We start from the raw sequence: 26,735 nt of genomic DNA, 5'->3' as shown, positions 1-26,735 counted from the left end.
ACAAAAGAAACGATGAGGGCCTTGATCATCTTCTTAGGGTTTGTTGTGGCCATTTGTGCCAAAAAAGATTTTCATGGGTAAGTCATTGCATGTTTTTAATAAAGCATACTAGTTAACAGGACAAAAGCTCAGAGGTAGCCTATATGGTTACTTATTTTTTTATAATTGCTTAATTCTTAGTACAGTAGAAGGTAGTTGAAATTTTTCATATGCTGTCTTTAGAAATTCATGTGTGCTGAGCTTTCTTCCATCCCTCAGTTCATTCATCCATTTACAATTGTTCTTTTAATTATAAAGATTGCAGGGACGTGCACAATGGCTCAGGCCCCTTCTCCTTTCCCCTCTTTGCTGTTTCTCTCTTTAGGACCCAATTGATCACTTCCAAGTAGATGTGTGCCAGTTCTTTCCATTGTAACAGAGAAAAATCAATGACAAACAATATGCCTTGTTACAATTATGCTGTTTTTCACTATTTCATATAGTACAAGGGTGTTGTACCGTGTTAGCCATTATGAATGTAGTGAAAAGTCAAGCAAAATGACACCTTTTATTGGCTAACTAAAAGATTACAATATGCAAGCTTTTGAGGCAACTCTTCTTCAGGCAAGATGAAGCACTTCTCAAACATGTGGAGCCAAATAGTTGCCGTGGTCAACATGTGTGTCTGTCTCTTTTGTAGCCACACTCATTACAATATACAAATTCATCATTAACCTTCAGTTAACTTGTGCTACTGAGCTTCTGATTTTAGCTTTTTATTTTCTCTCAGTGTCGTCTTTTGTGTCAGTTTCTTTTGCTGTCTCCCTGTAACCCCAACCTTTTAAAACACACTAGCTGGAGAAATTGGGGACAGAAGTTTTAGGAAGATTCCTGTTGGTGTAGCCTTTTCAGTAAAGACTTTTTTGAGAATCATTTAAAAATCACATCTGGCTCTGCGAGGCTACAAAATATGTGACCCACAGAGGCTGATACATGATGACATTGCCTATAATAAAAGTCTTCACCTAGAGACATTTTGAATAGTCTAAGAGTAATGAACAATTTTGAGTTGAATTAAACAATATTTCACGCGTAACTGAAGCCTAGGATGATCATAACTTTGAGATAAGCAGTGAATCTTTTGAAATTGCTTTTTGCTTTGCATTTTGTTAGGAAACTTTTTCCTAGTAATGGTTTTGACCTCTGAGCCTTACCTTTTTGACTTTTGCTTTTTGTTGCTGGAAATTCTGCTCCTTTTGGCTTTAGACTTCTGCTTTGGTTTTGTTTACCCTTTCTGTTTGCCCCTACAATCTTTTACTCTACTTTTTAGGGGGCATAATAGGGACAAAAACGTGTTTATTCCTCTTTGCGCTAATGGCAAGCTTTACACTGGGCTAGCATTTTAACAAGAAGCAGGAGTGAAAAACCTCTGGTATACTACTCAGTTCAAGAGTGGCCGCTTTTTTCTAGCTTGATATCAGAAATAAAAAGGCCGGTTGGGGAGGAATCCTCAGCTTTGGTTTTTTTTTTCAATTTTCATTGAAATTTCAATTTCATGTCCTTCTACAAGTGGTTTTCAAAGTTTAGAAAACCTAATATAGGCTAATTATATATGCTATTTAGAAAATAGTATTTAAATACTGTGGAGAATATATTCTGGTAGAAGATTATCCATTTAACAGGACAAGCAATGGCAGAGATATTTTGGAGATATGGCCTTCAAAAGGCAACCAAAGGTTCAAAGGTGAAAGGACTCTTGAGATAGTACTAGGTTACTATCCCCTTAGCAAAAGTGGGGTCTTCCATGATCTCAGATGTCATTTCAGTGCTTGGCTAAAAGTTAGCATGATGGATAATTTAAAACCACCTCACTGCCAGGGACATTTTGAGTTTTGAAAGAAAGAAACCAGGGTCTATAGAAAGACTGGGACAGGACAAGAGAAATGATTTATAGTAAACAATATTAAGGGTGAAAAGTGGGGAAGCCAAACCCATTGGGTGGAAAATAATTTAAAACCTATTGAAATGGGCTCTAAAAAGCAGCATAGATTTGTTTTTCACCTCACATATTTTCTGTTTTATCGATTTTGTTTATACCTCTCTTGTATGTTTAATAAGTACATCATTCACTTAATATTGGCCATCTTTATCTTAATCAGTGTTCAGAACACTGATGAAAAAAAATCTCCCTTCTATATCATGTTGTTCTAACCTGTAGAACCGTTTTTATACTTGGCAACCAAATTCTTTTGTAAATGTATTCCTTCTCATTTTTAAGAATCTTTAACTCTCTCATTTCGCTGTGAATGTTCATTAAGTCTGTGGCGCGTCATGTCACAAGATTCATTTGGAGAAGGTATGAAAATTATTTGTAGCCTATTTTGCTCCTTTTAAAAACAGTTGTCAAAGCTTACCTTAGCTGGTGAGGGAATGTAATTTGGGGCTCCAGTAAGAAGACTGCACATATCTGAGGCCTATGGGGGCTTGTGTTTAACTACACAGCCCGTATTTTCCTTAGGACAGGGGACTATGACAGCCCAAGCAGTTTTGAAGATGCAGAGGAGAAGGTGAGATTAGTATTCCAGCATAGATGGAGAAGAGCCAAAAGAATTGTGGGTCCAGGTAAATGGTTTACCAAATTTTGCTTACCAGAGGGAAGGACGTATAGACAGAGAGAGTGAGAGCACAAGGTTGCTCAGTGTGCCTACAGGCAGGTGCTCAATGGTTACAAGGGCTGTGCTGTGAAAATGACACCTGATGCAGAGACACATCCCCTCACATGGGTCGCATGCTCTGGATTTTTGACATGCGCTGTATTCAGAATTTTTCCTAACAATGCCATAATGGGGACATGACACCATGAATTCAAAGTAGTGAGTTCTGAGGAGAGGTTGGTGGCAGATGTGATCCTACCAGGCTTAATTGGGTTCTAGAATGATACATGAAGTGCTGAATATAGAGCAGCAGGTCATCAAAGTGCAAGGAAGACATGCAAAAATATTTTAAGTGGATCTCTTCACCATGTATTCCAATCACTCACAAATATATCAGGCTTGTTCTTCCTTTACTGCTTTTGGTTAATGGGGCTGGCACACCACCTTTTCCTTTTTCTTTTCATTAAGCCAATAATAACAGACACTGTCACTACCCAATCTCCAATACCAGCACACTACCATCGACATCCTTCTCTAAAACAATCATGTAAGAAATTCAGTTCCTCTGCTGTGAAAGTGTAAGGTATGCAGCATTGACCAAACATTATCACCTATTGAGTAGAAAAACATCAACGCATGATCAAATGGGCCACTTAAAGTGTAAATGCATTTTGGGCACTGAGAGCATATATACTTTGTGTTGTGGTCTGTGTGTAAGTTTCACATGGTAAGTATAAACAGCCTCAAGTGCAGAGTACTGGCTAGGGGAAACATGTGGCATACCCAGCATCACTGCATGCTTCTCATTAGTGGCAATGGGATGTATGTTAACAGGAACTGGCCACACCAGTCATGCAACGATACAAAAAGGGATGGCGATCTCAAAAGGGCCATCTTTTGTTGACCAGTGGGTGAAGTGTAAACAACCTTACTGAGCAGTGTAAGAAGAAATGGGTGCTTTAATAATTAATTAAGCCCCCGAGCGATTTTTCATGGGGTTGATTCAGTGGGAAAAGTGCTACATTATTTTTATAAATATTTTTTTTTCTTTGGGGTTTTCTTCTGTTGTGTGTCATCTGGACTGTGTATAATTTTATAAATGACACAACGCTCATGCTTGCTTTTGTCTAATTGTATTGTAAATAAAGACTCAGTTTTTTCACTTTTGCATTTCTCTCTGTGTCTTAGTCTCTCTATCACTGATCAGTCTTAGTTCATGAACTACAAGATATCCAAGGTTCAAGGTTGTGCAGTGGTGTGATAATGCATGGGATATCACAATGTCTAGTCAACATTACATTCCAGTGGTGGCATTTTACACCTCATTATAAACCACAAGGCTGGGTTAGTCAACCCACCGTGCTAAGTGTACATGAGTTATGAAGCCCTTGACACAGAGTAGAATCCATCCGCAGCTACCCTGTCAATGAAAGAGCAAGTTCTTGAGAGTAACACATTAGAATGTCACTCAGAAGTTAAACTCTGAAATCTGCAAAAAAGTTTACTTGAGGTTTTTGCAAATTTATTAAAAATAAAAAAACTGAGAAATCACATGTACATAAGTATTCACAGCCTTTGCTCAATACTTTGTCGATGCACCTTTGGCAGCAATTACAGCCTCAAGTCTTTTTGAATATGATGCCACAAGTTTGGCACACCTATCCTTGGCCAGTTTCGCCCATTCCTCTGTGCAGCACCTCTCAAGCTCCATCAGGTTGGATGGGAAGCGTCGGTGCACAGCCATTTTAAGATCTCTCCAGAGATGTTCAATCGGATTCAAGTCTGGGCTCTGGCTGGGCCGCTCAAGGACATTCACAGAGTTGTCCTGAAGCCACTCCTTTGATATCTTGGCTGCGTGCTTAGGGTCGTTGTCCTGCTGAAAGATGAACTGTCGCCCCAGTCTGAGGTCAATAGCGCTCTGGAGCAGGTTTTAATCCAGGATGTCTCTGTACATTGCTGCAGCCATCTTTACCTTTATCCTGACTAGTCCCCCAGTCCCTGCCACTGAAAAACATCCCCACAGCATGATGCTGCCACCACCATGCTTCACTGTAGGGATGGTATTGGCCTGGTGATGAGCGGTGCCTGGTTTCCTCCAAACGTGACGCCTGGCATTCACACCAAAGAGTTCAATCTTTGTCTCATCAGACCAAAGATGGTCTGAGAGTCCTTCAGGTGCCTTTTGGCAAACTCCAGGCGTGCTGCCATGTGCCTTTTACTAAGGAGTGGCTTCCGTCTGGCCACTCTACCATACAGGCCTGATTGGTGGATTGCTACAGAGATGGTTGTCCTTCTGGAAAGTTCTCCTCTCTCCACAGAGGACATCTGGAGCTCTGCCAGAGTGGCCATCGGGTTCTTGGTCACCTCCCTGACTAAGGCCCTTCTTCCCTGATCGCTCAGTTTAGATGGCCGGCCAGCTCTAGGAAGAGTCCTGGTGGTTTTGAACCTCTTCCACTTAAGGATGATGGAGGCCACTGTACTCATTGGGACCTTCAAAGCAGCAGAAATTTTTCTGTAACCTTCCCCAGATTTGTGCCTCGAGACAATCCTGTCTAGGAGGTCTACAGACAATTCCTTTAACTTCATGCTTGGTTTGTGCTCTGACATGAACTGTCAACTGTGGGACCTTATATAGACAGGTGTGTGCCTTTCCAAACCATGTCCAATCAACTGAATTTACCACAGGTGGACTCCAATTAAGCTGCAGAAACATCTCAAGGATGATCAGGGGAAACAGGATGCACCTGAGCTCAATTTTGAGCTTCATGGCAAAGGCTGCGAATACTTATGCACATGTGCTTTATCAATTTTTTTATTTTTAATAAATTTGCAAAAATCTCAAGTAAACTTTTTTCACGTTGTCATTATGGGGTGTTGTGTGTAGAATTCTGAGGAAAAAAATGAATTTAATCCATTTTGGAATAAGGCTGTAACATAACAAAATGTGGAAAAAGTGATGCGCTGTGAATACTTTCCGGATGCACTGTATGTTCAGTGGCTGAATGCCAGTAGTTTGATAAGCAGCCTGTGAAAAAAAACAGGTGTGTCCTTGTAACAGAGATCAGTTTGTTTCCAGCAATGCAGTAATGTCATCATCACTGTGAAAAGTGCCTTCTGGCGAAAGGAATGCTCTTTCACTTTGAATGTTTAAGCACTTGCTTTGTATGTTACACATTGAGACCTTTAAGAATATTTTATATACAATATACTGAAGGAGGAATGACTCACTGCAGGGTTACCTGTAAAGAAGATTCTCTTTCATTAAACCTTCCATCTAGGCCTGTTCCACACTTACGATAATATTCATAAACTAATTTTCTTTTTCATTAGGAATAATTAACTAATAACCTGACTTCGATGTCATGGTACAGCCAGGGTTATTGCCCTCAAGAATATTTCTTGTTTATTTAATTTATGTGTTTCTGGTTTGGATTTGTCTTTGTTATAGTAATATTAAGGTTTTGTTCATAACTGTGTCTGTGTATACTGTACTGTTAATTATAAGCTGCCCTGCCTCCTGTATCTCAAGCCCAAGAAGGCAGAGCAACCTAATTGTGCTGATGGTTTTCCATCCCAAGTGTTACTGTACTTAAACAGACGTTTAAGTGTAAATTTCTGGAGGACTGCTAATCTTTTTGTGCTTCATAGTGGAATGAGTTCATAACATTTGGTGATATTCAATATATAAAGCTACAAACTAGGAAGCCTACTTTTTATCACTAAAAAAAGCTTTCTGGATTTTTCATTTATGTATGTACAGTATACCAGTAGAATCAGTGCCTGTCAAAGCCCATGCAGACCACAGGCCAGTGGTGCCTATCACTGTCTAGAAAGCTGTGGACAATGAGTGGTGCCCGCTCCCTGCCACTTAATTTCCATAAACTGCAATCTTGGCCTAATTGGTTGACTGGCTCTGAGTAGAATACATTCTAAATGACTTTATACTGTATGTAGCCAGTAATAAAACAAACACTACAAAGACATATGAGAGGAGAGTTAAATTTTCTTCCAGTTTTGTCCAGTTGATTTTTATGTTATTTATTTATTTATTTTTGGCAGACTAAAATACTAATTAATCTTTTCCAACAGGGACCAAGTTCTCCGTATTCAAGCTAACAGTGAGGAACAGATACTCCTGTTAAAGGAGCTTCAAAATCTGCAGCACTTGAAGGTTAGTTGTAGTTGTGTTTTAGCAGGAGGATTGTTTGCTTTGAAAGTCATTAGATTTTAAGTTATTTAACTCTTATCACATCTTTGTTTCTGAACAGTACAGTACAGTATGTTATGTATCATTAACATGCCATGTATGTTTATTCTTGTGCCAACTGTGAAGTAAATGATGTATTTTGTTCTTTACTCTGAAATACAAAATGGAATTTGTTGGGTATCTAGAATAAAATTTAAGAAACTGAAACATTCAATCTTAGATTAATAACATGTATATTAAGAAGTGGTTGTTATTTTTCTGTCCTTAAATTTCTTTTCTATAGCTTTAGCCTTATAGTGCTGCTGTGATTCTATTTTCTGAATGAAACAATATGACTATTTTCCCTTTTTATATCATTATTAACTACAAATAACTCTCAGTTTCCTTGTTTCCATGTTTCTGCATATTTAATATATCTAGTTTTCAGTTTATTTATTTTTTAATTCTAAATTTCACACATCTGCGAAGTCTTTGACCAGGGATATTAACTGTTAAGTGATAAGTTAACTGTCATCAAAATCATTAACGTTACTTTAAATCCATACCCATTAGCTACCATTAATTAAAGTTAACTACTATTAACTGATGAATGATTTATTAACTAAATGGGTTAATTAACCAAACTGTCACATGATTATAGAACCATTTTTTTGGTAATTTATGGTTAAGGGTTTAATGAATTTCAGAATCAATTTTAATTTTTATTTGGAAATGTAATTGCCTTGTTGCATTGCATCACTTGATACACACTTGTTCTTCTGATTATTCTACATCCGAAAGAAGAAAAACATTAATCATGTTAAAAGTAGCTGGGTTTTGGAACAAGCAAAAGGGCAACAAAGTTCATTATAGACTGTAATCCAGTAATGGAGTGTGGCATATTTCAGTGCAAGACTACATACAAAACAAGCACGCCACTTGTGAGGTTGAACTGGACCAATTTATTATTGGCAGCACTAGCCTGGAAGACATGTAATCATCAAAAGTCGTAGGAAGTCATACAGAGGCTGTATATAATAAAACAACAATACATGTTATCGCTCAGCATGGCTGCTAAGCAGTTATCATGAGTCAGGGTGCCACATTCTATCTAGAGATACTGTCACCAAACCGTATAGTAAAACATTTTCCTGAGAAGAGAGGAAAACCTAGCTAGCTGTTCCGTTAACCTCAAAGTGAGGCAATCAGCATACAAGTTCTAGAAGGACATACAAAAGTATAAAGAATTACAAAAAACATTCTGGGAAACAGTCTTCACATCTTAGTAAGTAATTTCCAAGCTTTTGGGCTCTAACAAACTGTAGAAAGAGTGACATTTTATAAATGAAAAAAAGTTTATAATACTAGTCAGTCTAAGATTAAGTTGTCCTTAAATGTTTATATTTTGATTTATTTTTTTGATTTGATATACTTCATTAATCCCCGAGGGGAAATTGCCTTTTTTGCATGACAAAATATAAACAGAGTGACATTTTCTAAATAAGAAAGGTTTAGAAAACTGCTCATTCTAAGAGTGATTATAGTTGTGCTTACATTTTTATATTTTGATTTTTTATTTGATATACAGTACTTTATTAATCCCTGAGGGGAAATTGTCTTTTTTGCATGACCTTTGGAGGTCAGAGCACAGAGTCAGCCATTGTACTGAAGTAACATACAACTCTAAGGCAAGGCTTAGGATTCTGCAGACATCTCTCATCTAAGCTAAGGTTAGTGTTCAGGACCATCAATAAGGTAATAGAAAAAAAAGGCACTCATGATCAGGGCTGGATTAACTATTGGGCCTGATGCTGCAGCGCAAAAAAGGCCAATTTTTTCTCGGCATTGGTGCATGTGCATTCGGCACTCACCATACATGCACATTCAGACCGACCAAGGAGCCTTAATTGCTTGCGACGCAACCAGCCAGCCTTTATTGAACATGAATAATAATGATGTAGTATCGTAACAACTAGATATTAAAATCAAACTATCTAACATCAACATCAACATTCAATAGCAATTGTCTGAAAAGTGCACTTAATGCAGAAAACCTAACAATGAAATACACAAAATTTTGCAATTCTCTTATGAAACAGAGTAAGAAAAAATGAATTTGCAGAGACATTGGGTTAAAGTGACTCAGTTCAGGCTCTTGAGGGTAAAAATTTGTCCACGATTTAAATTTCATAATAGACCAGAATCCTGTCGAGGATTTTAAAAATTCTAAACATCCATGCCAGGCCCACGGGCCGGCTTTTAGTTTTACCTTTACAGATAACCATTTAAATAGCCATCAATTTTTACTGTACAACTAACTTTCAAGGTGAAAAATTTACTATGTGGCACTTACCGAACAATAATAAAGTGGCAAGAATCCCCAAGATATTGCAAAAAACACAGCTAAATTACTAAGTAAATTGTTTAACGTAAAATTGATAGCATTAACTTGAAATCTTCGGTTAACAATAAACACAAAGACATTATAGTTACGTCACAGCGCAAAGAACAATAGTAACTGTATAATAAGTAACGCTGTGTCTAGGCGTCCGACAGTTGGACTCCAAATTTCATTCTAAGAATTATTTTGAGGTTGATATAGCAAAGGAAAACTGTTCAGCTTCCGGAAAATTCTCATCTGTTTTCATCTGGGCCTATTTCAGGAATGGGCCTAATGCTGCAGCATCAATAGCACCCACCTTAATCCGGCCATGCTCGTGATAGTGTCAATGGGTGAACCAATGCTCATCTCAACTTTATTAAAATATTGTTAAGTTATTTTAGTATTTTGCTATAACAATGGCAATCATAAAAACATCAAAAAAAAAACACAACCATTCCCAAAATAATAAATTTAATACAAAATCTGGAATATTTAGTAGATAAGTGTCAAAAGCTATAAGGTAAAGATGTCAAGATAATGCATTTCTCAACTTGTGCAAACAATCATCATGAAACCTGGCAATCTTGGTGTTCGTAGAACTAAGCTGTTTAGCAAATGGAAGATTTATGACTAAACGATGGGCAGGGTATGACCAATCAAAGAACAAACCAGAATGGGGAGACTATGCCATACTATGATTTTAGAAGCAGTGTACAAACAGTCATGGAAAATCCAATACTACAGCAACAACATATAAAAAAGCTATACACAAGGATAATTGATTCCTATGACACTCCTAAGTTCTTTTGTTGTTGGGAAAGAAAAGCCAATATTTAGCTTTCTTGACCTAGCAAGTGTGATGACCTAACACTTCACAGGCAGTAAAGGGGCGAGGATCTCAAGTTTCTGAAGGAAACTGCAACATAAATCATTGTGCCACCCACTGCTTACTATTATAGCCCTGAATATTATGTCTTTTAAGGTTCGATTTGGAATAGGCTGGATGTCTACAGGGCTGATTCAGAATGGATGCTGATATGTGAATCACTAGCCATGACATAATTCTTTTTCCTAAGTGCATTGTCCCTGCCACCTGCAGCAAATTAGTGTTTACATTGGGTACAAGGAAACACAGGATGCTTTGACCGCATTTTGACAGGCCTTACACACCATGCTTCTACCTCTAAATTGTTTTCTTAAATATAGAATAGTGTTTGAATTTTGTTGCTTTATTGTTTTGAATAACCTGGGTACGAACATTTTTAGACTATTTTAGCTACTATATATTATGTTCTACACTGAGTAGCTACTGACAAATGTTTAATTTTTTAATTGCTTGTGACCACAAATTGTTTCAGCGGGCAGAATCTTCAAGTTTTATTTTAATATAAATTCCGCCAATAGTAATGTAAATGCTGAGCACAACAGATATTCTCCTTTTACAAAAACTAGTGACAAAAATCTGCAATAAAATTAATTTTTACAATTTAATTTTGGTGCTATAAAAATACCTCAAAAATTTTAAAGACTGCGGATTTGCTGCTGTGAAGTTGACAAATAGGGCGGAGTGGTGGCTCTGAGGCTAAGGATCTGCGCTGGTATCCCCGTCACTGCCAAAAGAGATCCTTATCTGCTGGGCCGTTGAGCAAGGCCAGGGGCGCTGTACAGTGGCTGACCCTGCACTCTGACCCCAAGGGGTATGCCAAAACTAACAAATTCCTAATACAAGAAATTGTATAAGGCGAAATAAAGAACAAAACAAAAATAGTCAAAATTCTTGTCTTTTATCTTAACAGTGGACTAATTATGTAGTCACCTCCCTTGTAAGCTTGCAGGCAAAGTACAACGCTGTACACTATACAATTACACAATACAACTTTAATAGTCAAAGGCAGTGTCTGAGATGAGAGACGGCACACAGCTATCATGAAGAAATAACCTTAACTTCAAAAATACCATGTGGGGCTTTTTAAGATCCATTGAGACCAACTGAAAACTAGAAGTGTGAGGCTAAAAGCCACTTAATAAATAAGCAGAAAGAGTGAGTCTCAGTTTTATTTTAGTCTTCTGAGAAAAAAATGTAATTAAACAACACTTATTGTTTGTAAAGGCCTGTAATTTTTTAAAATGATTATAAAAATCAATAGTCTTATATAAAATGATTTTTGTGCATTTCCCATGTGCAGCTTGACATATGGCGGGAACCCCTGAAGCCAGCCCTTCCGGTTGATATTCATGTCCCATTTGAAAGTCTTCAGGCAGTCCGAGCCTTTTTGGAATTCAGTGGTATTCACTACTCTGTGATGATTGATGATGTTCAGGTACTGTGTTTGTAATTCTTTACTGCTAGGATTAAGAACAAAGTAGCACAGTTGTACCCTTTTACAATGTATTAATGAGCAGTGTCATTTAAAGTAAATAAAACAGTGCCCTTACCTTCTACATGTTTATTGTATGTCAGCAAAAGATAAACACTTAATAATCTTATTAAGTAATATTGCTGCTTAAATAAACATATTTCTTTTGTTAATATTTTTCCTCCCATTCTATAAAGCTATTTTGAGCTCATGCAAGAAAATGACTAAAATATTTATTTTACAGTGAGATACAGGAGCTAAAATGGTCTGGTATGTCTAAGATTTAATCTGACACTAAAATGCACCTCTGTTTCAATGCTGAAGTAAAAGTGTGAATATCTAAAGTTCCTCCAAACCTTAGTGTCATAAATGACAAAGCCTTCATATATTAAAACACAGAACTGATCAGTGAGTACCTATATGTAATTTTGACATCTTTTACAAATGTAAGATTAACGTTAACTGCCCTATGCTGTCCTATAGTCATAAACTGTTACAGTGTTGAAAACCTACTGGATACCTGTAGACCTCAAAAGGTTTTATTTTCTTTATTGTGTAACTACAAAGGAAAACTGTGCCAAGTCATAAGTAGAAGATGGACAGATGTAAACTACATAACACAGTTATGCACTGAGTTCAAGTGTTGCTAAAATTAAACTATTACAAAATAAAAATGAAAAGAGAATGATCAGCTGCATACTCTAAACAAAAAAAAATCAGAGTAACTATTACAGAAAAGTAAAGAGACAGGTCCTTAAGAGACAACTTATCAAAGAGGGGGCAGGAGTTGTTCTTGGTACTCTTGAAATTAAATGTGATACTGCATCACTAGTGAAATAATAAATGGCGTACACAAAAAGTGTTTCAATTTTATTTAATTTTGTGTTTTTTATTGTTGTTAATATTTTACCCATTTGTATTACAACTGTACCCTGTTCTTATTTATTTTGTAATCAGTGGTGTAAGGTGCCATTTAAACTCACGAGAATTTTGCTCTTTTGCTCTAATTGGTGCAAAAATCCCACCCTCCTCACAAACACCAAAAGTTCTACACTTCACCAGAAGGTCTTGGTCCTGCCACCTCAGTAAATAGATCATCAGAATTCCACCACAGATATTTCCTACATGTTTATAAACTTTCTATGGATTGCACATATTCTCCTTGTTGATGCCATCACTATAGCTCCTAAGTATGTGCTCCACGCTTGCCTTGGTCTAATCCACATTTTTTTTCTTTTTAATATGGCCCAATGATAGATCATTGCAAGTATATGACCTTTAAGATCTGAGGTTGCTCCTTTAGGTGACAGGATTTTTTATATCTGGATGCCCCCTCTTATTGTTGTTTCTTAGGCTGTCATGCACAGTTTGAGTCTTTCCAAATATTATTACAGGCCTGAGGTCACACTAAAGGTACTCACTGACTCTTGTTAGTTCCCCACTTCTCTGACCTTACTGTAGAAGGCACCAGAGCCGAACAGTCACCCATTCACAATCAAGCTGTACATTTTTGTTGACTATATTTATTTTTTAATAGGTCTTGCTAAATAAAGAAAAAGAGAACATGGTTCTCTCCAGATCAAAGGAAAGGAACAATGAAGTTTATGATTATGGAGCTTATCACACACTGGAAGAGGTACAAAAGACATTACAGTATTATTGATTGTACTAAATGTTTTTTATAATTATATATACTAAAAAGTGAAGTTCACTTAGAGAACTAATCTTTTAACCAAACAGGTTAATGTCATCAATGTAAAGAGGAAAGTAGCGGTAACAAAAGATAGTCCTATAGAGTACCATTCTGAGATTGAACTAATTACTGTGGTCCAATGCATCCATCTGATTTCCTACTATTCCTTAAATACCCCTTAGATAAATTTGTGGATGGACAATTTAGTAGCTGATCATCCAAGTCTGGTTTCAAAAATTCAGATTGGCTTAAGCTTTGAAGGGCGTCCACTTTATGTGCTGAAGGTAAGTATTTTGGTTATTATTCATTCAACCTTCTGCCATAGCTACACTATAGAAAGTCAGATACTGTTCACTTGTGTAGTGGCTAGTGTTAGGATAATTGCCTATTCTAATTTGGCTCTTTTTTGAGTGTGTATGTGAGTAGGCCCTACGATAGATGGGCATACTGCCCCCAGAGCTGGTTCCTGCCTTATCCCAATACTACTGGAAAAAGCTCCCTCTCCCACAGTTCTGAAAACTGAAAATGTTATTTTATTTCATTTTCTGAATCAACTGGAGCCCACCCATGGAACATTACTTGCATTTCAGGAACTTAAAAAAGTCATCACATGGCACACAGGTGAATGTAACCACTCACATGAAGCCAATTTAGACCTGGTAATTAACCTAATATACAGATATGTGAGGAAATCTTATTATTCTACTTATTTTTCATTTTTGCCTTAATGTGCAAGGGTATCTCAAAATTTAGGTAACTGGTCAGTTGTCACCTGTATGTTTATTCATAGAGCTACAAAGAAAACAAACAATAAAGTATTAGCTTTCTATAAATTATTTTCCAAACATTATTTCCACCATGACACTATGGCATGAATCCTTGCCCAGAAGACACAGGTGTCAAGGAGCTGCAGCCAGGAAATTATAGCATTTTCTTTGTCACTATAACACATATTACTTACAACTAAAGAAATTAAACTCACTTAGTATGAGGTTCAGGCTGTGAGGCTCACTGAAGAAAGACATTACCAGGCATATGCTGTTTATTTATCATATAGATGTTGGACCATACCCATCAAGCAGGTGGCAATTTTAGCTGATGTGTCCTTTGCATTCAAAACTGGACCACACTGCACATCCCTGTGTTTGACCATGTTTCCAGATGTCCTGCTATGTGAAGAAATTACTTGAATAGGAATGACACGATTCATTAAGTTTAATGGCCTGTTCTTGTCCAAACTTTTCTTTTCATCAGTGTGATGTAGCCTAGGCACCAGTAGATGTTCACTCACGTTTTCTAAAAGCCTGAAACATAATCGCACATACTGTATTTTTTAAATCAGTTTTTATTTGATTTCAAAGGGAAGAAGAGGATAGTAAAGTAAAACATTTTCATTTATAAATTTGAACCCACAGGCACCCACTCCACCCCTGACCTATGTCCATCCATCCATCCATCCATTTTCCAACCCGCTGAATCCAAACACAGGGTCACGGGGGTCTGCCAGAGCCAATCCCAGCCAACACAGGGCACAAGGCAGGGAACCAATCCCGGGCAGGATGCCAACCCACCGCAGCCTGACCTATGTAAAAAGGTAAAATAGAAAAAATAGATTAATAAAATGTGCAGCTCACTCACAAAACCCATTGGCTCACATGTCCAGATAAGACCATGGGTTCACTGTCATCCTTGACTTAATCACGGAAACAGTGTCCTCCCTCTTGCTGATGGTCCATGCTGATGCAGTTCTAAAAGAGTAAGGTTATAAAAATAGAAGCTCCAGGCAGAGAAAGTAACAAGCTCAGGGTTATCTTCCAAAGGGAAGCTATAAGAACATTAGCTGCTATGGTGGCTATTAAAACAATTTTGAGCTCATGTACTGATTCAGAAATATGCAGGCATGCATTTTCAAGATTAGTCAGACACTTCTCCAGATTGTCAATATTCCTTCATGCCCTGTGAGTTAAACTGGATACAAACGTAATGGCAATGGTCAAGTCTTGAATATGCCCCTTAAGAACCAGCCAAATATAAGTTGGAGCATTTGTTTAGAGCTATAAACTCCTCAAGTATAGTAAAGGTTTGTTTAATAAAATTAGCATTTTGTAAGTGAGAAGTGTTACAATGTCAACAACAGAACAAGGAAAAAGAAGGGGAAGAAAAAGCACAAGGTGAATACACCAGTGGTCAGAAAAAGAAAGCAACAATAAAAGGGCATTAACCAAGCAGGGGGAAAGAGGTTTTGAAGACAGAATATAATCTATTCTGGAATAAGATTTAATATGAGAAGAAAAAAAAGAAAATTATTTCACAGAAAGATTTAATAACCCAGAGTATGCATGTTTTGAACATATATTAAATTTGGCAAGTGAATAAGGGGGCATGCACTGATTAATCAGGAAAGGTGATTTATTGATTAAGGAGCTGGTAAATGCATTGGCCTCAATTCTGATGATTAGTTGAAATTCAGAGAAAGAAAGGATACATTTAGTAACATCAGTGAAAAATGGAATATTATATGGAGTTGGGGCACAACTTGAAACACACACCCATCTCCATCAAAGCAAAACAGAACCTGCCCTCCAGATCACTTCTAGAACCAAGAAACTTTGGGTGAAAGGCATAGTGAACTTGGACCAAACCTTTATGTTTTTGTACATACAATAGTGCCGGGAGGCAGTCAGATAAACGTTTTTAGCCAAAAGATGTGATTCTTGCAAACAGGCTATGTGAACCTTTTTATGAGATAGTAAATCAGCAATACTCAAATACTTTGCAAGCAGAAGAGCAATATTATATTCCAGGAAAAAGCATTGAGATTAGCTATGAGAGTGGAAAGATAGCAATGAAAGGGAATTGTAAAATGAAATACATGTAAGGGTGCTAAATGTATTTACAGCATATAGCACAGAGTGTAGCTCTGGAGTCTCACACCCAAAACCCCCCAATCCCCCCACCCCAGTAAAAACTTCACAATTAAAATGCAAAAAATTTAAAAACTGAGGTCTTACAAGTAGAGAACTAGAAAAAAGCAATAGGTTATTCTTATAAGTGGACACACACAGTGAGATCTCAGAAAACAATCCCACCCTAACACCATCATTCACAATACAAGTATCAATGTGGTGAAAATTTTAAAACACACAACTGAAGATATATTTGACATATAAGCAGATATTAAACAATTGTGGGTCAATGAAACACAGAGCCAGTGAAATACTGTTGCTAGATCATGCTATGATTGTGTCCCAACTCCTCCCACCCCAGGCCTCTCTCTAAAAATGACAAATGATCATTAAACTTTCAATAGAAACAATTGTATAAATTATACTGTATATATACACACACACACGTGTATATATATATATATATATATATATATATATATATATATATATATATATATATATATATATATATATGTATATATACAAATACACATGTGTATGGGCGTACATATGCAAAATACACACCTGAAAAAGGGGAAAAAAAGGGGAGGCCAATGTGAATCCAGAATACATTTAAGCAGTACTTGAGTAGCACACATAAAACAGTCAAAGTGGCAAAGTACTGGCTGAGGCGAAGGCGTCAAGGGCACTGAGTGGTTATTATGGGTCGATGAATAGCTCCTAATAAAGATGGCCAAGGTTTAGCCAGATAAATCCAAAGTATAAATTTCTCCAGTGTTGAGCTTTCACCCTGGATCTCCAAGTAGGTGGAATAAACTCCAAAGGGCACCAGTAGAGTCTAGCTGCAGACGTTCAGAGCACCAACTGGTTGCTCTATAAGTAAGGTGAGGATTGTGTGAGCATTATCAGGCTGAAATAATAACAAATGTCCGTTAAGTCAACTATAGGTGTGTAGAGCTCCAGAATGTGGCTATTGTTGTTTAGTATAATAATATTATTATTACTGTTTTGAATTTGTTTTATTACTTTACATGCTGCCAATTTGAAGTGTTTAGGCATGGGCACTGCCATGTTACTTTTAGTAGCAATGCCCTGTGCCTTTCACAGGGTGATATAATTTGGAAGGGTCAGAACAGGATTGCACAAAATGTTAAAATGGCAGCACACTGTGCATGGAGCCCAAGTATCACATTTCACTAGTTCTCTTTACCCTGTCTGTCTCTCTCTCTCTGTCTGTCTTACTCTGGGGCTGTCAGACAGGTCCTCTTCAGAGACATTCCTAATGCTGCTATAATATCCTCCTCCAGTTCTCCACAACCCTAAATCTGATTAAGCAGGTTCAATAAAGGATGAAGCAGTATTAAACTAAATAGATGCTTATTTACTGCGTTTATTTTCAGTATTTTACACTTTTTGATTTTTCACAATTCCAACAGTTCAGCACTGGTGGAGTGAAACGGCCTGCTATCTGGTTAGACACTGGAATCCATGCCCGTGAATGGATAACACCAGCTGTTGGCATTTGGACAGCCAAAAAGGTTTAATAATTTGTCTATTATTATTCTTTCTTCCAATCATGTGAATTTCCACAGGCATATGTGATGTATATGTAAGATGTCAAAGTTTAAAAGAAATGTATATGTTTTCCATATATCTAGCAACCATAATTAGGAAATTTTAAACAAGGGACTAAAATGTGAAATGATCTGTCAGTCATTGTTCTGCACAGGCACTTCTCTAGAACAACATTGTTATTTCAGTTATGTGCCGTAACTAACCAACTTGGCTTAAACCTGGCCAATAACGGCAACAGAGGTAAAAGCAGGTCTAGAATCATTAGTGGATCCTAATATATAAGTAGTAAGCATGCTGCTACAAGGACCTTTTAGCACATATTTTGCTTCTGAGTGCTGAGTGTTAAGGTTATCTCTCATTAATGATCATATTAATTATTTTTTGTAAATGTTACCTTTGTACAATAATCTTCCAGATTGCTTCTGATTATGGCAAAGATCCTTCGCTTACTTCAATACTCAACACAATGGACATCTTTTTTGAGATTGTGACCAATCCAGATGGCTATGATTTCACCCATAAGAGTGTAAGTCTTAGAAATGGGAAATATTTTACTATACTTCTATTATATACATTGTAATTATCTGAAAAATTAATCACAGGTGAACATAATGTCACATAAAACATTTAATCAATAAACATTCAACAAATGTTATATATAACTTATAACAAGTTTATCAAAAGATTTGATGGGTCATTTTTTGATCTGTCATGGTCTACTGTTAATTTTAGCACTGAATTCTTTCAATGTGTTGACAACATTATTGTTAAAATATAATATAAAATCAAAAAAAATTTATATTGTGCTTCTAAAAACCACAATGAGATGTTAATATGCCATAGTGATATAAAATAACTAAATAAATCTGAAAAACATATCTGACTATCACAGGCCAAGTTAATAATGGGTGAGTAGTTTGATGTGTAACTACAAACACGCACCACGGTATTGAATTCTTGAAGTTATTAATTCATCTATTATCAACATTTCATATTAAAAGTTAGCAGAACTTTTGATTTACCTTTTGGTGTCTGTTACATCATGATTTAATTCAGGCAGGTTGTACTGAGTTCAGCTTCTGATTTTTTGAAAAACAATTTTAGAGAGCACTAATGATGAGAGAAACAAGCAAGTTTTGATTTGCAAACAGTTTTTACATTTGTGGAACATGATACTTACTAAAAAGAGTTGTTCTGATGTGGAAAACAAGAAATATTGCTCCCCTAAAGTCTTGTAGACATTCCGTTTTTTCTACAGCTACTATATATAATGCATGTAAAATTTAGCATATCTCCAAAATCAGTTCTGTATGTGCCTCTGTTTCATATCATCATGGACAGGTGTGGTAAGTTCTAAAAAATTTGACATGCAGGATATTTTCCAGACAAAGACACACCAAAGCACCTTATTCTACACATTACATCACACATTGTGTATCTTTAAGACTGCGATCACCAAGACTGATCACAATTGACAAAGTTTTTTTTTAGTAGACATCTTTGTTTAAATATTAAATAATGTATGTGGAATTAATGCACGTACATGATTATTCTTGTGTCAATAGCATCAAATTAGCCAGAAGCAAAACAAAGTTTATTTAACAATTTGTTTTGCAAAGTGAAAGTACAAATTTCACACAAATTTAGTTTTACTTGAATCATTTTGCTCATCACTAGGGAATTTCACCTGAGTTTCTTGAGAGTCAAGCAGTGGACCTGAAGATAATCAGATACATGAATACACTACATTGCTGCACTATTATTTAGAGAATAACTTAAGAAAAATGTAGCATGAAGTTATTTGGTTTTCCATCCTATTACATTCTGTCACAATATGGACAGGAGACATCAAAAGGTTTGGGGAAGCCACCCATATATTATGCCCTGGCTGCAAAAAGGGTTGAATTTTGTAGAGTTGTGTCTGGTTCAAAGTCCAAAACACAACTGATGACATGTGGCAAAGATTGCAGCTTTAAAGATTTGGACAGTAAGTGGAACCGGAAGTGACGTCATCTCGGGTACATAACCGGAAGTGACGTCGTCTGGGCAGAAAATGACATCATCACAGGTGCCAGAACCCTATGGAGTTTCCCGTGAATAGTCTGCAGAGGACAGAGAAAAAGTCAGTGCACCTCGCTACCCCCTGGTCAGACTTGGAATTGTCACCATTTGAGCCCTTTAGCTGCCTCCCATGCGCACATGTTTGACAATACTCACAAACTCATTATTGTGCACACAAGGTAACTCACTTTTCATTTATAATCCTCTAAGAGTGCCAACAATAGAGAAAAAAACATTATGGCATTTTACTTGCTTAATAAAATAGTATTCAATAAAATCACCTCCCTCAGTATGGAGTTTTCTGTAATAAGTGTATGGGAACATTTACTTATTTGAAATTCTTGTTTGAAACAATAATAATGTAAATGTACACAGTTGGTGGAGCATTATGTAGCACTGGTATATCACAGATCCAGTGTTCATAGTTTGGACCCCACGCCTGTGACCTCATTTATAAAATTCTCCATGATTTCAAGCGTGAAAATACACATATGCCAAAAAACATGAAAATGTGTACACAAAAAAAATGTGGCTTACACATATTTCTATAATATTTACCCTTTATAAAACACACTCATTTTGTAAATGTACATTTGTGAATGTGCCTCAAACACTGCCTGGTTCCACCCTGAAATAGCCATGCTAATTAATTTCATACATATGGGATAGCATTTCGGTAGACCTTCATTGAATGGTAGATTAGCCACATGACGGATCCAGTAGTGCGAGACAGAAGTTTTCGTCTCTAAATGCACACAAATAACCTTTATTTGGTGGCCTAAGCATGGGAGTCAGCAACAAGTGCAAATATTTTGAAAGGCAACATGTTCCTGCTGCTGTAAATGCCATGAGTTCCAGCCACACCATACCTAAAATTTAAAAAAGCCTGAATCCTAACGTTTAACGAGAGGAGAAAAAACACATCTACACTCTCTAATTTCAATCTGTGAATGATATCTGTAATTGGAGATGCTTTTGTAGCATTATGCCAGAGCAGCATCACAGACGACCTGCATGTTAATAGAATGTAACTGTTTACAGTTAACAAAAGCAGCTTCATTCTTGCTTTGTGCTCTTATTGCAATATGACTGCATTAATGTGATTATGTTAGTGTGGTGGTGGTGTGAAGCAAAACAGTTTGACAAGAGACATAGAGCAATAAGTTTATAGACACTTACACATGGGAAGTCAGTTTGGGTCACTGATAAGAGAAGACCTAGTACAATAGCAGCAAAACATGCAACTTCATGGTCCTATCTCATTGATGTGCCACAAGGCACTATTAGAAGGAACAGACAACATCTGGTGCCACTTACAGCACATGAAGGATCGAGAGAAACCCTTCTAGAAGATCGTCAGAAGGAGACTTTGCCTCCTAGAACACTGTTACCTCAGGGACCATTATCTCCAAAACACAGTGCTCCTGAGAACAAGATAGATAAGGGAGATAATCAGACCCCAAGAGACTGGACCTGTGAAATCTCTTGAAGAGAAAAAATAAGAGAAAATAAATAGTTTATGTCATTCTGCAGAGAAATGTGACCAGTCTTTTGCTTCAAAGAAAGGGAGATGTGGTGGTGGTGGTCTAGTTAATGATGGCTCAATACAGGGATTTTGATATATGGGGCTGACAGAAAAAAATAGGAAGTATTTCTATGTGCTGTTCAGTTGTAATGGCTGGGAAAAAACATAATAAAACTTGTACAATGGATGTGCTTAGACCTGTTACTTTCTTAACACAACGGACAGGAAAACAGGCACTGGTGCAAATTACCTTTTTATGTTGGTAATAACATGTTATGTTATATGCACTCACGCCATACGAAAAGTGGATGTAGCACTTTGTCAGTTGATTAAAGGGTTCCAGCACAGTGGGCATGACGGAGTGAAGCTTGGCTGAGATATTCATGAGCTGTTGGCCAATTCACTGAGAAGTGACATGAGGTAGTCTAACTTGATGGAAAAGAAACAAGTTCTTCAGTGCAAATACACAGCATTGGTCTTCTTAAAAGAGAAGTAAAATAGAGTGTATACATTATGTGCACCATGCTTGAGCTTTAATATGTTTATCATGTCAACGCACAATATAATAACAACTCTGATATGAATTATTATGTGTGCAAGTTGTCATTTAGATGATTTGGCTGCCATTTCCCTACTTGATCAAGGGTGTCACCACTTCCCTGTTTCTCTGAAGTGTTGCATACACATGGGTCAGAGTTGCTGAATTTCAGCACGTTTCACTCCCTTTACCTAAGGAAATTTCACTACATTGCATTGTTTAACAATGGTGCTATCCTGAAGTGGAATGTCCATGTTCATTTGGCCTTGTCTTCAACTAGACTAATAGCAAAGTGCTGTGCTATGCATGTTCGAACTACCCATAAACCATCGCAAACATGTTGTATTGCATCAGCTTCTAAGTTGCTGCTACCACATAATTTTCAAATTGCTTTTTTGTTTTGATTTACTGTGCATTCAGTTCCAGCTTTGTCAGGTGATCCTATGCTGACTTGGTAAAACCTCATTGAGGCTCTGGTGACCTTGTCATATCTGTAGTCCATGCCCAAAGTTCTGTTTCCTTGCATGCCATTTATTAAAACATATTTTAATTATATTCATTTGCCAGTTTTTTGTTTTTTTTTTGAGAGGTATAGTAATAAATTTACTAGCTGCTGACAAAAGTGCAAGTGTTTATTGACAATTTTTAACACAACTTGAAAATTTTGAAATTTTCAGTTTCAAAGTGCTGCATATGGTAGAATATTAAAGTATTTGGAAGAAATATATATCCCGTGCCACACCAAACAGTGGGAAAAAAAATCACAAGCAAGAATGCTAAAAATCATTTACACCGTAATTTCGCTCATATCTGTTATATATGCAGAAACAATTTGGTGTTGTCAATGTACTAGTAACACTTCTTTTACAATTCTTGCTTGTAGTGGAAAATAACTTGCACTATGACTCTTTCTGGTTCCTGGTTTTACTTGGTGCTAATAGATAAGAGGCATTAACATTCATGGAGTGATTTCAAAGGTTTCCATTGTATTTACTAAATAAATGTCTCATTGACTATACCTTTAAACTAGAACCGAATGTGGCGCAAGACCAGGTCAATCAATCCTGGATCATCATGTATTGGTGTGGATCCTAACAGGAACTGGCAAATAGGTTTTGGAGGTAAGAATTTATTTTCAGAACAGTGCAGTTTATAATAAAAATACAATCAACTAGTGGAATAACAATGACATGGTTTTGTGTTGATTAGTCCTATAAAAAATTCCTGATCAATAGAAACAGCCCCTGGAAAAAAAAATCTCATTAATTATTTTTTGTGTAACTCCCTGGATACAAATAGCAGTGCTTTTTATAGCTCAGTTTGTGAGAAAACACTAAATTACGTCACTATCTCTTGTTACACAATGACATGGTATCCTGTTCAGTTACAGTATATGACTGACTTGATTGCTTCAAAACGTCTATGACGTAATAGGCATATCTTGGTTTATTTCTTTATTGTTCTTCACCTTATCTTATATTGCTTTTTCTTCTATAGTACAGATATCTGACAGAGTATTCTAGATTGTTATTTGATTAAACATTTTGAAACTTTAGAAGCAAGATTGGGATTCTGCAAGCCTTCTTTAATAAAAGTAAATTGTCCTACCCTGATGCATTTAGTTGAGGGAAGCGAATAATTTTCTTTATATAGTATGCTTTTAAGCAATATGTCTACAAATGAATAAAATTAGTAAAGTACACACTAATAATCAAACAACATTTGTTTTATATAACACATTTCTATGGTGAAAAACTTTCCATGTACTATTGTTGACATGCATTTTTTACCATTTGAAGCATTGACAGATTGAACCAGCTACTATAGGGTTTACTGTCAAATTTAGCAGTGTATGAGTATCTTGTTTTTAAAATACCTTTTCCAAATATCCCATGGAAAACAATCAGTAGGCATGAACTGTTGGATTGTCTGCTTTAGTTCAATAAGAATGATGTTAATATTTATTATTCATCACCATATTCTGATTACCAGGAATCAGTGGAGCATCTTCCGTTGCCACCTTTACTGATCTTCAGATAGATTGAAAGTGTATGTGTGGAGATTGCATAATTTTCCTGTGTCTGGGGACTCCAATTTCTTCCTGATATCCAAAAACACATTGTCTCACTTTTACTGGCATCTCTTCTCACATTTGGTTGTGTCTGCTTTTGTTCATGCATATCTTCAAAATGGATTGACTTCCCTTCTGTAGCTTGTCCATTGCTATAACTTGATTATAATGACAAACGATTTGATTTACAACAGTGGTGAAAAAGATCAGTCGTATTGCAACAATGGCTTAGCAGATAAAGCTAAGCAAATGGCCTGTATTCAGACAAGGTTTGTAAACCATGATTTGAATAATTAAGAAGTTTATTATTTTACTATGTTTACTTCAAACTATTGCTACTTCAAACATTTATAATGATAAAAGCAAAATACCTAGTGCTGTATCTGAATGTGTATTTGACTTAAGTCATGTATATAAGCATATGAAGAATACAAACCTTCTTGGCCTTTGATTTTACCCAACAGGTCCTGGCACAAGCACAAACCCTTGTGATGAAACCTACTGTGGACCCTTTGCTCATTCAGAATCAGAAGTTAGGTCAATAGCAGACTTTATTCTGTTCCATGGGAATTTCAAAGCAATGATAACTATCCACAGCTACTCCCAGATGTTGATGTTTCCTAATGGATATACTTCAACACCTGTTCCTAATAAGGAAGAACTAGTAAGAACTGCCTGGCAGTTTTACCTCTTAATTTACAATATAAAATACATTTAAAGCAAAGTGTTCACTTGATTTCTTTTTTCATTTAAAATTGTTCTGATTTCCCCTTTTTTTTGTTTAAATGTTCTGCAGCACACTTTGGCAAAAAGTGCAGTGGATGCCCTTGCCAGTGTTTATGGAACTACATATACCTATGGAGACATGTACACCACTATATGTAGGTATTCAACTGGAGCACAGTTTAAACCAGATTGTTTTCTACCTAGAACATATGTGCAGACATATATTTAAAAATAAGTATGCTGTTGGCTATGAATATCCCACAACCAATTCAAAAAATATACCCATAACTGTTCACTTATGATGGCTGTTCTTCCTAATTACACACATCACCTCTGCCTATAAGATTTGAAATGTGCTATCTCAAATAAAAAATGGCCAAGGTAAATAAAGTATATGGATTTTGTAATGTAGTCCCACAACATCTATGCAATAACACATATTAATGTTACATTAGAAAACCTTTGCACCATGTAAAATGCAATGACATATCATGTACTGCAGGATTCCAAGGCTATACCATGTTTACCCTACTATGATATGGTGTTCTTTGTAAATTACTGTTTATTTACAATGTACGTTAGGATTTTTTATAGCTCTAACAAGTTAATTTTTAATAGGTGACGACCTTAGTAAGAGACAATCAGTCACCTCATCGGTTAACTACATCACTATGTGAAATTTGCATTTTAATACACAAAACCATGAATTTGGCATACAAAGTCATGTCAAGGAAGCTGCAAATAAGTGAATAAGATAGAAGAATAGCAGAAAAAACAAATCTTGCTGAGAAGTCTAGTTCCAAAGTGAAAGTATACACCACTTTGAAATACTATGCAGGCTCAGTGCAACACATTTCATGCATATTTATGTTGTCAATGGATGTTGAGTGGCTTTCTGTTTTACATACAGTGAGGCCATGATTACATTTGGAGTCATTAGCTCATGATTTTTTAGTTAAGTCCTTTTCCATTAAACTACATAGCATAACCATATTTAGCATTTGCTGCTTACTTTACAATGTTTTACTTACATTGTACTACACATTCAGAATCTGCACATGAGCCCACACTTTATGCATTGTCATAGGCTTTTCCAGCTAGTGTCAGTTCCCTGTAGCCTAAACACTTTTTTATTAAACATTTTACAATTTTCTTTTTCTTATTTTTCAAGATCATTAAAATAAAGAGTCTTTCATGCTGACAGGGCAAAAGTTTCAAATTCTTTGCTCTCAATTATGCTAAATTGTACTGAGCACATTTCAGTAAGAGTTATCAAACATGTACTAGAATAACAAAACTAGCACCAGTACATCAAGGAATTTGCGGCCGAACGGTGTATAATTTTATACCTTCGCTCTTTAAGATGGAAATATTCCAAAAAATATGTTATCATTACTGAAAGGTCAGAATGAACTGTACAGTTGTTTTGCTTCAGGTGAAAATGTTGTCCCAAAGAGACAGTCAGTTACAGTTTTATCAAAATGGAGTAGGTGGAACAAAAAGTCATCAGGAGGAAAACAAAATTTTAATTGCTAATCATCATATAGGCTATCATTCCAGTATAGTAGAAAAAATGGGCATGAAGGGGTAGAGTAACTTGGTCTTGGCATACAAAGTGGATGTTGTTAATGAGAGTAAGTATGGATTAAATATAACCAGTCAAGCCAGGCTCTTTCAGGCAAAATAAACACAATAACAAAAGCATGTATGTATATATTTCAGATCCAGCAAGTGGAACCACTTCTGACTGGGCATATGACAATGGAATCAAGTATTCATTCACATTTGAATTGAGAGACACAGGACATTATGGCTTTTTGCTGCCTGCCGAACAGATCATCCCCACTGCTGAAGAAACCTGGCTTGCTCTCATGAAATTAATGGAACATGCCAGGGATAATCCGTATTAAAGCCTTAAAAAACTGCACTTTATATGTACCACACTTCATTTGTGTAATTGCTATGGAAACGTAAACAAGAACAAGCTTATACAAAAACATTTCTCATTTATAATGACCCTAAATATATTTGTTATCAAACCCAATTAAAAAGTAAAAATTAAAAAGAAAATCATTCAA

The 26,735-nt window shown here is 36.3% G+C and overlaps 1 protein-coding gene across 1 annotated transcript; it reads left to right on the top strand.

Moving 5' to 3' along the window:
- Positions 1–26,735, top strand: LOC114646610 (carboxypeptidase A1-like). Its single transcript, XM_028794883.2, has 11 exons — positions 1–77; positions 6,723–6,804; positions 11,389–11,523; positions 13,097–13,195; positions 13,435–13,536; positions 17,598–17,699; positions 18,152–18,262; positions 22,891–22,981; positions 24,396–24,595; positions 24,728–24,812; positions 26,380–26,735. The coding sequence occupies exons 1-11, from the start codon at positions 13–15 to the stop codon at positions 26,565–26,567; spliced, it is 1,260 nt and encodes a 419-aa protein (XP_028650716.1). The 5' UTR covers positions 1–12; the 3' UTR covers positions 26,568–26,735.

The sequence above is a fragment of the Erpetoichthys calabaricus genome, chromosome 1, assembly GCF_900747795.2.
Source record: "Erpetoichthys calabaricus chromosome 1, fErpCal1.3, whole genome shotgun sequence".
NCBI classification, from domain to species: domain Eukaryota; kingdom Metazoa; phylum Chordata; class Cladistia; order Polypteriformes; family Polypteridae; genus Erpetoichthys; species Erpetoichthys calabaricus.
Note: the sequence above shows the minus strand (reverse complement) of the source record. Positions and strands in the feature narration are given on the sequence as shown.